The sequence below is a fragment of the Dreissena polymorpha genome, chromosome 3 (genome assembly GCF_020536995.1).
Source record: "Dreissena polymorpha isolate Duluth1 chromosome 3, UMN_Dpol_1.0, whole genome shotgun sequence".
Taxonomy (NCBI): domain Eukaryota; kingdom Metazoa; phylum Mollusca; class Bivalvia; order Myida; family Dreissenidae; genus Dreissena; species Dreissena polymorpha.
In genome coordinates, this window is record NC_068357.1 from 118,034,329 (window position 1) to 118,048,724 (window position 14,396).

Consider the following 14,396-nt stretch of genomic DNA (forward strand, 5'->3'; position numbering starts at 1 on the left):
GAAACTGTGCTTAACTATTACACTGTCACGCACAATGCTCCAAACACGTGCAAAACAGATTGCTTACAGAGTTTCAAATTGGGTTTAAATATGAATTCTACAGATTTCAGTTCAGCGCCGCGTTCTTCTGTAAGGTAACAATTATAACGAAGTGGAAAAAGCTACTTTCTGGTTGCTTCACGGGTCACAGTGCATGTCATTGCTTGACGAGTTGTATTGTGGGTACAGTTCAAGTTAATGCAATACAATCCATATAACAGTTTTTCATCAAAAGGGACAGTGAAGCATTAGAATAAACATTAGTTATCAGTATAAAGCGCTAAATAGTCTTCCTATTTAATAGAATGGCATTATTTTTCTCATAATTATTCTTCACGAAACACACGATATATTTCACATATACGCATGACTTATAAGTAATTACATTCGTATTTAAATTTAAATGTGCATCCAATTATAGAACTTATATAATTTATAGTCGTGATCCATAAGAAAACGACTATCCGGTGTGTCTAATTATAAAGAAATGATCGTTGCATTCGACTTGATAAATACACTTAAACGAAATATCATCGGTATGAACGAACTGCTCGTAGTCTACAATTGAACCTCCTTCTGGGAGAACTCGACTGATTGCGCATGCGTGGTGTTATCCCAGATTAGCCTGTGCACTCCACACAGGCTAATCAGGGATGACACTTTCGAATTATCATGATTTTCCTTAAGAAAAGACTTAAAGTTAACGAAAAATCCAAACACTCCAAAAGTGTCGACCTTGAATAGCCTATGCGGACTTCAAAGACTAATCTGTGACGACACTGTACGCTCATGCATGATAACAGTTTCCTCAGAACGAGTATCAGATCTCTAAAATTACCAGATGTTTACATTTATGAGCGAGGGACAGCTTTTCCCGGTACGCTGTCTGTGACAGCTATACGTTTGCAGTTTAACTCGAGAAAAATGTTATATGTAGATTATATACGTACTCAGTGATAACAAAGTTATGCAAAGCGAGAATAAATCAATTCCACGTTGTTATCTGATTTTGATAAGCAGATGGATGCTCTAGTATTAAGATTTATAATGAATATTCAAGTCAGCTATTTATAGTACATAATTGTTTTATTGTAGTTTTATTTTACATTAATAAATCATCCAAATATTTGGAAATGGACCCGAAATGGATCCGATAAGGCACTGGTATTTGCTTACTGCGAGTATCGGTGCGCGGCTGGTATTGGTTCAGTAGCGGTTAGCAGCCGTCAGCTGGCAGTGAGAGCGAACAACACTTCGCCGCTACCGGTACAGTTAATCACGCGGACTTCCACTCGAAACACCGGGATATGTTTGCTTTCGGATTTGAACTTTTACTTCAGCGCTTTAACAATGTTTGACTTAAACTCGCTGAGCGAGGGAATACAAATATTCAATACTGTGATTTGTGTAATTAAGTTTGAAAACTGTTTTCCTCATTAGTTCAACACGTCGCTATTACTTAGTTTGGAACGTAAACTATATCAAGTTTCTATATAATAGTCGCATGCATACCATTTCGTTATACGGGCCGCGGAGTTTACAAGGAACGTGTCAATATTTATATTATATTTAAAAAGTAATTATTTTATTTTTGGTGGATTTTTCAGCGTGATAAATAAAAATTCAGATTTAATTAACTTTTAATTTAAATTATTTGTTTAATCCGAAGAATGTACACTTTGATGAGTAAATCTATCGGTGGATATTAAAATTTACGATGACAATAAACAGACGGCTCCCATCTTCACTTTATCAGTATTAACGTGTGTGTTTTTTTTCTATCGGATAGAAGAGATAAACACTGGGTTTCAGTATTCATTTAAATTGCTATTTATAACCATATAAATATATTATTAGTGGATTAAATATCGAACAACACGTTTTATATTCAATTTGACATTTGTTGGGGATAAATACAGATATGGAATGAAGTTAATCATAACACGGAACTTTGTGAATGATCTATAGGAATTTGCAGTTTAGACACAAATGTTAACATTCAAGAGGACGTGATTCAAATCCACATAAACCTGAACAGTCTGTACGACATGTTTGACGGTTAACACTTGCGAGTAACAACAACGAAATAACCATTGAACAACATGTGTTAAAAATATCCGTATGTGTAGGCATAATTGTGTTTATATAAAATGTAAACAAACTACACCAACATGCGAGATTTTCAGACACCTTGCGTCACCTGGCAAACTGTGACATTCTGGTCTATAAGTCTGGCTGCACTGAGCTGGTCGGCGTCGGTGGTGGAGGATGCACGTGTCCCGCTGATGATCTCCTTCCTCTCTTCCGCCGGTGATAAAGAAGGATCCAAGACATTCGCCGGTGCGTTCTTTAGTGCCCTGGACTTTGTGAATCAGAATAAGTCGCTGCTGCCCGGATATCGGCTGGAATGCCTTTTTAACGACACAGATCGGAGCTCCCTGAACGCCATCAACGCGATGACGTCACACTACGGGAACGGGATTATCGCGTTCATCGGGCCAGACGAATCGTGTCACTGTGAGTCGACGGTGGCGGCGGCATGGAACCTTCCCATGATCGGATACGTAAGTCGTCTGCTTGACATCATGTTCCTTTTTTGTATGATGTTTCGATTTTGTATTTTCAAGCAAATTATACATAAAGCACATTTATATTTTGTATTTAAAATTTCCATAATTTCCGGCGTAAAGATAAAAGAAAACGTCATTTGTATTTACATGCACAATTTCAAAATGAACGAATACCCGGCTGCTAATTGAGTACACGTTAATTTGATATTTTTAAGTTTAACGATTTTACTAAGATCACTTTGTTGTGAAACCGTTCAACTTTTATTTAACACAAATCTTTTATTTATCTGTTATTTTCAAGTATGTACACAAATAAGAAAACACATTTTCCCTCTTGTCTATTTGCTTATCATTTAACGTTTAGGTTGCTTGTTTGTAACTGAGATTTTGAGAGGTAATATAACTTCATTGACACTCTCAAAATACATAAACAATCACTTGTTTACATTATCTAAGCGTTATCAGATTTATGTCGCAAATATTGTCAAATTCATTTATTGACAACCGCTTTGCATTATATCCGATATTTTTTTCTCTAAGGTTTTCATAACAAACAAAACTTGTAGATAATAACTGCAATTGATAAATACATGTGCCTTTACGTGTAAATGTCTAATAAACTATTAGCTCTTACAAACCAATACTTTGATTTGAATATTATATAAAGAAACAACCAAAATTAGATATATACACATAACAACAAGATAAGAACAATTAAATATGTTGGTCTAAATGGACTGGTTCAACTTTCGACAAACACTTTTTTTTCAAAAATTGTAATATATGAAAAAACGCATGCATGCATTATAGTTAAAAATGCAAAATAACATTTTTTTTATAAAGGCATCGGCCTATTTTTGGATAACCATCAATGGAAATCAATAAAATATTTTAGTTGTTTGCAACGGTTTTCACCGACAACAAGAAAAATACATGTGCTCCTAAAGTATCGTTAAAAGTGCGCTAAAACCTTTTTTATTCAATCAGAGAGCCTGAAAATATTTTAGTGGAAGGCAGATTTTGATTTCAGAGGTGCCGAGTTCGATTCCCAAAAAGAAAAAAATGGTATCCATTGTTTGCGCTTATATGTATAGGTATACAAGACTAATTCAAAAATTATATGTTTGTTAATATATTTATTTGATGTTAGTTTTTGAAATTAAGAAATTATGTGAACATTTCCATTTAAAGTTATGTACCATATATATAAGCATAGAGGGTTAACGTGTAAATGGACGTTCTAACGACTACTTCAAGGAATGTAAATGCGATTTGCCAAGTTAAAAATTATTCATTTCGTATTTTTAATCTTTTAGATTCGAAAAATTAGCAATACTGCTAACAAATAGATGTATTTAGAACATACTGAAACCGAAAGACATGCCATTCACTAATAAAAAATTGATAAAGGTTATATGGTACTTATACACGGCGCAATCGAGCTGGTCTTGTTAATTTCTTCTATTTATAGGTTCAGATTATTGAAGAAATAAGATTTATTTAACCTGCTACGTAATTGTTAATGAAAATTGTGACAAGTAAGTATGTTTGGGTAATATTTATGGTTTTTTAATTCATACATTATTCGTAAAAATATTGAATAATAAATGTTATGTCTTTTACAGCTTTTATTTCTTATATCCGCGAAAACGGGTCTTTATGATGATCAATTCGAATTCCTCTTTCTAAATGCTACTTAAGCTATGTTAAATGTGATAGTTCATTTTATGAATCGATTGACAGGTCTGCTAATAACTCGTAAAGCGACTGTATGGTGACTGTCATTGGAAATACATTACTGACGACAATACCGCTTCTTAGAGATCCGGAAAGAGATTCTATGAGTTTTTAAAACACAAAGAGAGATTACAAATGAAACCATTAATCTGACAGGTCATTCATCGCTTTAACAAAAAGTCTGTTCTTCAGCCGATTTTTATTAATATTATCTGTTTGATTTTATAAAGCGAAATGAATGATTTTTAAAATAAAAATAACGATTCACTCTGCTTAACGTGAAGCCCATTAATTGGCCTTGGCGCAGATTAACGTCCTAAATAATATTTTATGTATTATAATCGGACGTTCTTTAAATTAATTCGCCCTCCCCCCCATAGTGTGGCTTCATCGCTTTAAGTTCAATAAACTCACACGCATATGAACTTGATCGTGTCCGACGAATATTATTATAAAATGTCTGTCATTGAAGACAAAATTACCGATCGGTTAATGTCCGATACACGGAAATGTTGTGTTGATAAAGAATAGTAACAAAAGAGGTTTCGATGCCATCAAAATTTCGTGAAATGTTTTTGTCAGTCAAATTACTTTAAACAAAAAGATATGAATCTGTGTAAGACAATAATAAGTAAGTTAAAAAAACAAAAAAAACATGTTGACATGCAATGCCCTGCTTCCGGGTTGGGACATCGCATGTTGACAGGCCAATATCAAAGGGATCTTTTCACGGTTTGGTAAATTGACAAAATTGAAAAAAGTTGTTTCAGATTCGCAAATTTTCGGTTTAGTTATGATATTTGTGAGGAAACAGTATTACTGAACATTTATCATGGTCTATTATATGTATCTGTTGACGATTCAAAAACCTGAAAATTATAAAGCGTTGCAACGCGAAACGATTGAATAATTTGGAGAGTTCTGTTGTTGTCGTTTAAATTTGTGAAACTACGAAGATTGCTTATATAACGTATAAAATACGCATCTTATGTATGCTTGGAAGGATAGCTCAGTTGGCTAAAGCGTTTTTACTTCAGGATTCCGGGGGTCACTGGTGCGAACCCTGCTGCGGGCTACATTATTTTTTCCTTTTTTTATTTTTATTTTTGATTTTTGACTGGAGCTTTTAAAATTTAATGTTTACATTTATCAATAAAAAGCATTTACTTAAAAACTTCAAAACATGCCAAAATTTGTGAAAAGGCCCCTTTAAGCTCCACGTTCGTCAAACAACCCGCCCGGCAATGTTGAGATGTATTTCTCATTTCACTTACGAAAATATTTATAAATTCCTGTAATAATCAACAAAATGTTCGCATTGTTAAGATTTATCTGCCAATGCATGAACCATTCTTTGTCATTCTTATGCGAAGCTCAAACCAAGAGCGCTGACGTCTTCGGGTTAGTTGTTTAACTTCAAAACTACAAAAGCTGTTTTAATGAATCTACATAGATAACTTCTTAATTGTATGTTAAATCAAACTAGCATTGTATGAATTATGATCTCCGTAATATCATTTACTTTGTATACATATTCCAATTCACGATTTCTCTCATTTTACTATTGAAGACTGGCTAGAATACCCAGTATAATTGATTTGAAAGTTATATATTTCTCAAGCTCTTTACCGCTGGTTGTGGATTGTAATCTTGATAATACGTAACATGGTCCATGTCTATTTATTTTTTAAAGGTACCAGTTGATATCTATCTCTATCTCTCTTAAATAAAATCACATAGAACTAGAAAATAAATATTTTACCGTGTTTATGATTCTTAATCGTTCTGCGCATGCTAGAGAAATAGTTTGCACAAACTGACTTCCGCGTTGGTGGAAAACAATTAACAAGGCTCAATCAAAATATTCTTCACATGATTTATGAATTTTCGACGCTTTCTGTGGATCTATATCTGGCAAGAAGTCAGTCAGTTAAATCGCTAGCTTCAGTGTGTATAATAGTAGACCTTAGTCGCCATTTTATGCTCAGATTGTCTTTAAGGGTATTTAAGCTGTTTAATGCTTAAAGGGCATATCGGCGGTATTTCCGTAAATACCGACAATTGTTAAAAAAACAAATAGCCTGTTTCCGGTAGATATTTATCAAATAATAACGTTACAATACATATCGTTACTATAAACTGTTATAAATTAAGGAGCGGGTCGTCGTTCGTATCTGTCGGACGAATACAGTGTATCGGACCGGGTCGACTTTCTATATCTGAGAAGAATCCGATTGCGAGAAACAAGACAAGACAACTGCCTCTTCTAGGTTTCAGGAATTGAAAGAGACAATGCATGAGCGAAAAAGTTTGTGTCTGTTATTTGTTACTCTAGATAATACAAGAAAAACGATTAAAGGGAAGTGTGAACGTACAGATACGAATGTGTCAATATTTACACACTGACTAATACGAGTTTATTGGTCCATTTCGATGGCACGTGATATCTTGATATTATGCTAGTACTAGTTCGGTTTTTATTCATAACTGGAAGCGGAAATCCATATAAACACATTTCATTTTGAATCGAGAATAATCCTGACTACTGTAAATCTATAAAAGCAGCTTGATTATTATTATTATTATATTTATAATGTTAAGGTCTTAAACGCTGGGCATTAACTGTGATTACTGTAATAAATCATAATAATACGCATTACATGCGAATTTAGTGCTCTAAATTTATGTCGTACACAATAATGGATCATACAACTACACTAAATTTATGTCGCACACAATAATGGATCATACAACTACTCTAAATTTATGTCGCACACAATAATGGATCATAAAACTACTCTAAATTTATGTCGTACACAATAATGGATCATAAAACTACTCTAAATTTATGTCAAACACAATAATGGATCATAAAACTACTCTAAATTTATGTCGCACACAATAATGGATCATACAACTGTAATCTCGTTAAGAGTCCGTAGCGACTCATGGCATTTGTTCATAGCATAACAACATATCGCTAATATAGATAGTTAGAAATGAATTCGCCAGCGGCTCCTTTATTTCCTGAAAATATGTCTTAAAACGTACACAAAAATATTTTGTAAAATTGAAATGCACTAAGTCAATAGACATGCCCTTCAAAATTGTGTAAGTTTGTGAGATCGTTTAGCAACCCGAAAATAGACAGATATCATCTGTCGCAAAAAACAGTGTTTTAATTTGCTTCCAAATATTTCCGATACAGCAATTTACACCAAGTCTAACAAAGTATAGGCAGAATTAAACCGAAGAGATAATACCGAGAAAATGCATAATTCTTTTGCTTTACATTGTTACACAATGTTTGATGTAGTCGAACCAGCCTTATTTAAACCGCGATTGACGAAAAAAGAAAAGTTTTAAAATACCCTATTTTTTACAATTATTAGTTTATATTGATTGAAATATCACGAATGGTATATTACATTACTTGAAAAAAGTTTTCATATGTTCAGTATATTCTGTAATAAATTTTACTGGGTATGTCTACCTGGTAACCTACCAGTTAACTATAAATAACGCAAGTAGATTGATCATCATCGTTACGTGGTAAACCCAGGAATGCAAATTATGCATGCGTAGTGAATTGTATATAATTTATATATAAACTGATCAATCTACTTGCGTTATTTATAGCGTGTATATCGTTATGTCACATATTTTCGCGATGTACTTTCGATTACACATCGCGAAATTTTATTACCAAATAATCTGAAAATATGAACTTTTTTTAAGTAATGTAATATAACAACCGCGATATTTTAATCAATATAAACTAATAATTGTACAAAATACGGTATTTTAAAAATTTTCGTTTTTTTACAATCGCGGTTGACAGTCCCTTTAAATTATAATCGTTTCATTAACTATAAGTCTTTGACAAGTTACTTGCACTGTTTTATCACATTAATATGTTTTGCTTCGATAATTCCTTTGTATTTAAAACTTGAAAGTGATGTTATTTGTGTCGTAATGTCTAGTTAATTGGTCACTCGTCACTTATTAAAGACTAGCCGCTATACGCATGTCTCTTTTAAAGATAATTATTGAAAATACTTTTCCTTATTATTTCGAAAAAAAAATGTTTAGCTTCTGTTTAAAGCTTTGCATTGTGCTTTTGGTTTGATGATGGGCGTGTTGTAATATATGAATTGAATGCCCAATGTATTTTGCTTCATTAAATGTAGGTATAAAATCATATTCAAAGAAACACATTCCATAGAATTATTTAACAAATATTGAAATGTTTTGTTTAAGCGAAAAATGTGTTAAGCGTTTGTCAGGAAATTTAAAATACTCCAACCGCATGTGGCAAACATACTATACAACGATCTTATTTCTAAATTGAATTTCCCGCTTCTTTCGTTAGTTTGTCAGGGCGAAGACCATACCTTTATTTCAGTAAGGACCGGAAGAGCTTCCTGATCATGGTATGAGTCATTTTCTGGAAATAATAGGCTGTATGCAGGAGCGTTAAGTGTCGTTACAGAGTAGCCTTTGCATTTCACAGAGACTTATCCGACACGACATTTTTCTCTTTTATTGTATTTTTCGTTTGAAGGAAGACTTCTGAACAAAATTCAAGATAAGGCGCAAATTTGCCTTCCCTTATTAGGCAGTTTGGACTGTGCAGGCTAATCTGGGACGACGCTTTGCGCGCATGCGTTAAGCCCAGTTTTCCCTGAACGAGACTCATACTATCGTACAATACGAGGCTGTTTGTGTATTGCTAATGAACTATATTTACCAACTTCACGATTTTATATGCATATTGATCTACATAAACAACTTGTAATATCTCGGTCGTTTGATGCCTGACTTACAGAAATAGAGAGTGTTTACAAAAATTAATGTATTAATATATATATAAACGAAAAAATAATAATTTATGTATTAATTTATACCCGATCAAGCACATTTTCGTACGCAAATATCATGGGATTGTCTCTGCGTAGGTAAGACTCCATACAAAGACCCATCATGACGTCAGCAAAGTACTTTTATTGTTCAGTTTGTCAATAAAATAGCACACAAATATGTGATTTGTTGTAAAAATAGACGCACTTATTGTTTTATTATCGTATGACAAAATGCGTTGAATGGATTTGAAGTGAATAATAAAATCATTTGAAAAAAAACCCATAAAACTTAAGTATTACCACTGTAGGCTTTGTTTTGTTTTATTCCAGTGTACAAACAATGGAAATCAATGTGATACTTTTTATCTGTTCACCAGAAACCATAAAAAAAGGTGCGTAGGAAGTATTGTGCTTGTCAAAATGAACGACCGTTGTTTGTATAATTGAATAAAGTTTAAAAACCCAACTGAATAGGCCTGCACGTTTTTCATTAATAAAAGAATATTGCGTAAACATGGTAAAGGCGTTTAAAAAAAACTTAAAACGCATTTTATTCATGCAATGATTCTGTATTTGCAAATGATCCGCAAAAAGTGTAAATATAAAAACTAATTTTAATAATAAGAAACCAGTGTTTAATTTTTAAATATTTCTAACAGAGAGCTTTTAATTAACACAAAGTATTTCAATGAATTCACAAAATGCAAACCCGAAAAAAATACAAGAAAAATATTGATAATGTTGCTGTTAATTAGGATTTCTTTAAATCCATGATGTTTCTTTATTTTGTTCTACGCACTTGTATCAAATTCGTGTGTACATGTACGTTGCTATGCTCTTAAGTCTTGTTAAAAAGAAGGGATTAAGCTGATATGTGTACGTTATTCATATCGCTTCTGTATAACTTTCAAATTGACGTCTCGAGCGGGCAATCATTATTATCAGCCGGGCCAATATGATCATATCTGAAACGAATCTGATCCCGCAACGTAACCGGAAGAAAGTGGCGTTCGCACTCAGTAGTATCCAGTGGTTTTAAATAAAAATAAGCCACGAATAAACGATGAAAGTAAATAAAAAAACGTGTCATACGACTGGAATAATAACAACCTTACTATTTCATTGTTGAAGTTTAGGACTACAATAATTTAATAACTATAATTATATTATATAGTATGTTCGCGTGTCATAATATGTGCATGAATAACTCAAGATTTTTTTCGTTACAATTTTTGAATATGTCTTCAGTTTCTCATCTGCTTGTTAAATGATGACCTCCGGTATTCTGACAGATGATAACCTTTAATGGTGCAACAAAGGAACGACCTATCCGTTAGATAAACTATAACGTGCATGGTGAAAAAAGAACAAAACATGGTTCAGCTTCTTCATATTATGTTTAGACCGAGTTAATTGCGTCAGGGGTAATTTTGTGATTAAATGCACCAATACAATTGCATAGTTTTGAATAACATCAATCTCAGTTATAGTTAAGATTGTTGGTGGTTCAGTTATCTAGGAATTCTGAAACATAGCTCGTGACTTTTTTTTTAGGAAAGTAAAATTACATGATATTTAAGGCACTTAAACTTATTGGAGGTGCATTCAACGAGAAATTGAACACGAAGAAAATAATTACAGAAGTAATAAACTGTTTTGCATTCAGACTTTCTATAATTATTCTTGCAAAGTAAAAAACGAAAACAATATGAATCAGAAGTGAAAGCGAAACATGAAATAACCTTTTCTTGAAGCAAAAACAACATAAGAATTGACCATGCAACAATCAACACGTTTGTGTATGCCATATACTTCTACAGATACTTGTATTATTAAATACTATTCTGCTTTTCTGATGCACCAATAATGGCAACCAGAACAAAGGCTGCTAAAAAATCTGACAGAAGAATGATTGTATCTCAAAATATGCAGTTTCAATTTTTTATTCACATTCTGACATTCTGATATATATAATGTTAAAAAAAACATTGTGGCGATACAAAGTTACGTTGAAATAAAACAAACACAAGTGCCCCTTTTCCTATCAAATAAAAATGTTTTGCATCTACGTAAGTACATAATGTAAACCAAAGGAACACAAAACAGCTGTTGATTAAATAGTCAGCTACCACAGCATGAGTCTTTTTGTTCTAACAAATAACATTCCACTCTGTTTACATTCGTATATTTCATTTAAGTAACATAGCAAGGTTGAGTGCATTTTTCCGCTTTAACTGGGCCGGTGTATGTGTGTGTTGTTTGCTGTTAACAAGGCACATTAAAAGGTCTCCGTTTTGTTGTTATGCTGCAAATGTATACGTTTCCACGAATTCTATGACGGCTGGCTGAGAACGGTCCCCTCACAAAATACATAACCGTATGCTATTGAACGAAAATTTCTTTTTTTTAGGAAAATTGAAACATCAGAAACATTATCAGATAAACAATCACTGTCCTTTAGCCTTTTATTCAAGGCTTATTTTATTAAAAACCAGTTATAAACATGTACATATACATCTGTATATGTGTACATGTTTATAACTGGTAAGCAAAGCAGGACCACACAAAATACAATACAAATTTATCTACCAAACTTGATAAATGTTCAGTGCTAAATTTTTATGAAATTCAAGTTTGTGATCTGAAATATGAAATATTAACTATATGATGCTATATTTTTAAATCTTTTTCTAAAATGAAGGGATATAGTTGACACTTGTTCGTAATTTCATTTCATCGTTCCTTAAACAGTTTTAACTATGTTGCTCTGGTCTCCTTCCTACCATTGAGTTATTCAATGGTAATTCAATTGAATGCGTTTCAATATACTTTTATTATTGTTTAATTTGAGTTACAATGCTATAAATTAAATTTGATGTACCCTTATATGTATCATGAATATTGCTGGGTCAATTGTGTGTTTGAGCGCTCTAAAACCGGGTTTAAACCCCCAACGCTTTGCATTGACCGTTCCAAGGCGGTGACCCCAGCTTTACTCTACTATGAGTTTTTGTTGTTTCGCATTGTGCTGTTTTGTACTGTTAGGGCAATAAGTCACTTGCCTTAAAAAAAGGACCAACTAATTGTTTATAATAAGAATGCAATACTGCTGCAGAAACTGGAGTGTCACTTCTTTATATTGTGTCCATACAGTTTTAACAATTAATGCATATGTAAATATTTAATGTGACAAGCGTATCCTGAACAAGGGAATTGCTAAAATTGAGTGTACATTCCAGTTTGCACAATCTTGCAAAGCTAAATAATGTTTGTGTAAAGAACGGAAACAATACAAATATGTTGCAATGCATGCATTGCCTCCCTTTACTTTGCGAAACATTATGGTGTTTAACTGTTTCTTGTCCATTGTATTAAAATATTGTAAGCCATTATTATGGTAATGATTTGGAGTAGTTTAAGTGGGTTGAAACTAAATTGAAAACTACTTTTTATGGCGTTTTGAATAGTCATAAACAAGACAAAGACAACTGAGTTGGTAGTTAAAACATGTAGACAAAATGCCTGGCGGTATCGGATTTGTGAGTAGCGATTATTAACTTACTTGCATTATTGCCATACATGAATGCGTCTATTGAGATAGATTACCTGCTTTAATTTGGCAGCAACTTTGTTTAAAAAAAGCATTGTATACAGCAAATATTAAAACGTTACTGTCGAAAAATAGAACGTTCGTTAGTGTGATTGACCATATTTACTGCGAATGGTTCAGTTTATAGTACTTGCGTGCTATAGTGTCACTTGATTTGAATAATAACATTAAAACATATAATAAGTCAATATCATGGTGCAAGTTTAATCAGTTCACGATTTATTCATTTTCTTAAAATTTTCAATCAAATCTTTATTTTGAACGATGTTCATTATTAATAATTAGTAGAAAGAACATATTCAATTTTATTCTAAGGATTATATGCTTAAACAAAAAACAACAACAGCAAACAGTGTCTACTAAAACTCTAATTTTACAGAAGCGTCCACGTATTAATTTTCAGTTTACTTCATATCATGCCTTTTGGCAAAAAATGAAAAAAATATAGATTCATCGAAACGTTACCTTTTCTGAAGATGTCAGTTATTAAAAGTATGTTTTTTGTTTTCAGAAATGCCACGACTCCATGAGCCGGAGTGAGGAAGACATGCAGACACGGCGGACATTCGCTACAACCCAGCCTTCCACGGCCAAGGTGTCAAAGTCTATACTTGCCATTCTGCAGTATTACCAATGGAAAAGGTAGGCATGACATCACGTGATATCACGCTTTCACCGGCAAGGTGTCAAAGTTTATATTAGCCATCCTGCAGTATTACCAATAGAACAGGTAGGTCCACGTATACATGTATAATCGCTGTCCTGCAGTATTACCAATGGAACGGGTATGCACGCTATTACGTGATATCACGCAATCACAGCAATTCTATAATCGCTGATGAAATAGCGAAACGTATTTAGATAAATATTCAGGGAATTATTGATGTGTTTTTTCGATTACATTTATGATTTTGTATGTATTAAGGTGATCATTTGTTCTATCTTATCGAGATATCTGAATGGCTCGATGTGATACAGACAAAGACCGTGTATTAGGTCGTATTCGCTTTGAGTAAATATACTCTTTCATTCATTTATTTCATATTTTAACAATTTGAAAAACATGGTACATAAAGCATATAATTACACATAAAAGTTTTGTCTGCTGATGGCATAAGAAATAGCAAACCAATAAATTAAAATAGCATCCTAGTTGATAAATCAAGCAAACATAGATACAGGTATATACAAATTCAATAAATTATATAACTTAATCTAAAACTTTGAGATACTAATACTGTTATTGGTAAATACATGTTATTACATGTATATATATGTGTGTACTAAAAATTTAAACCATGTCACAAACATTAAAATACAAGGATAGCACACAAAAAAGGGAGTCAATCCTTATTTCCATTGTGGTCCTTAATGCATTTTATGTAGTTGACCTAGAAACAACAACTAATTAACACTAGAATAAAACAAAACAAAAAACTCAAATAATAGCAAGCTGATGGGTTTTTACGGTGAACTTGAAATTGGGGAGGTTCTTAGCCTGTCTTATATGTTGTGTCATTTCATTCCAGAGAGAACGAAATATATTATATTATTATCTTTAATAAGTCCACGAAAAAA

At 32.7% G+C, this 14,396-nt stretch overlaps 2 protein-coding genes across 2 annotated transcripts in view; both read left to right on the top strand.

Moving 5' to 3' along the window:
- The first annotated feature begins 1,903 nt into the window (after positions 1 to 1,903).
- Positions 1,904 to 13,358, top strand: LOC127872539 (receptor-type guanylate cyclase Gyc76C-like). The gene is made up of 3 exons (XM_052415865.1): positions 1,904 to 2,603; positions 3,617 to 3,674; positions 13,330 to 13,358. Exons 1-3 carry the CDS (start codon positions 2,211 to 2,213, stop codon positions 13,356 to 13,358), a joined length of 480 nt encoding a protein of 159 aa, XP_052271825.1. The 5' UTR covers positions 1,904 to 2,210.
- Positions 13,355 to 14,396, top strand: part of LOC127871184 (guanylate cyclase 32E-like) — a 43,179-nt gene continuing 42,137 nt past the window's right edge. The window contains exon 1 of the mRNA XM_052413926.1: positions 13,355 to 13,460. Coding sequence (XP_052269886.1) covers positions 13,366 to 13,460 — 95 coding nt within the window. The 5' untranslated portion in view covers positions 13,355 to 13,365. The remainder of the gene's footprint in view (positions 13,461 to 14,396) is intronic.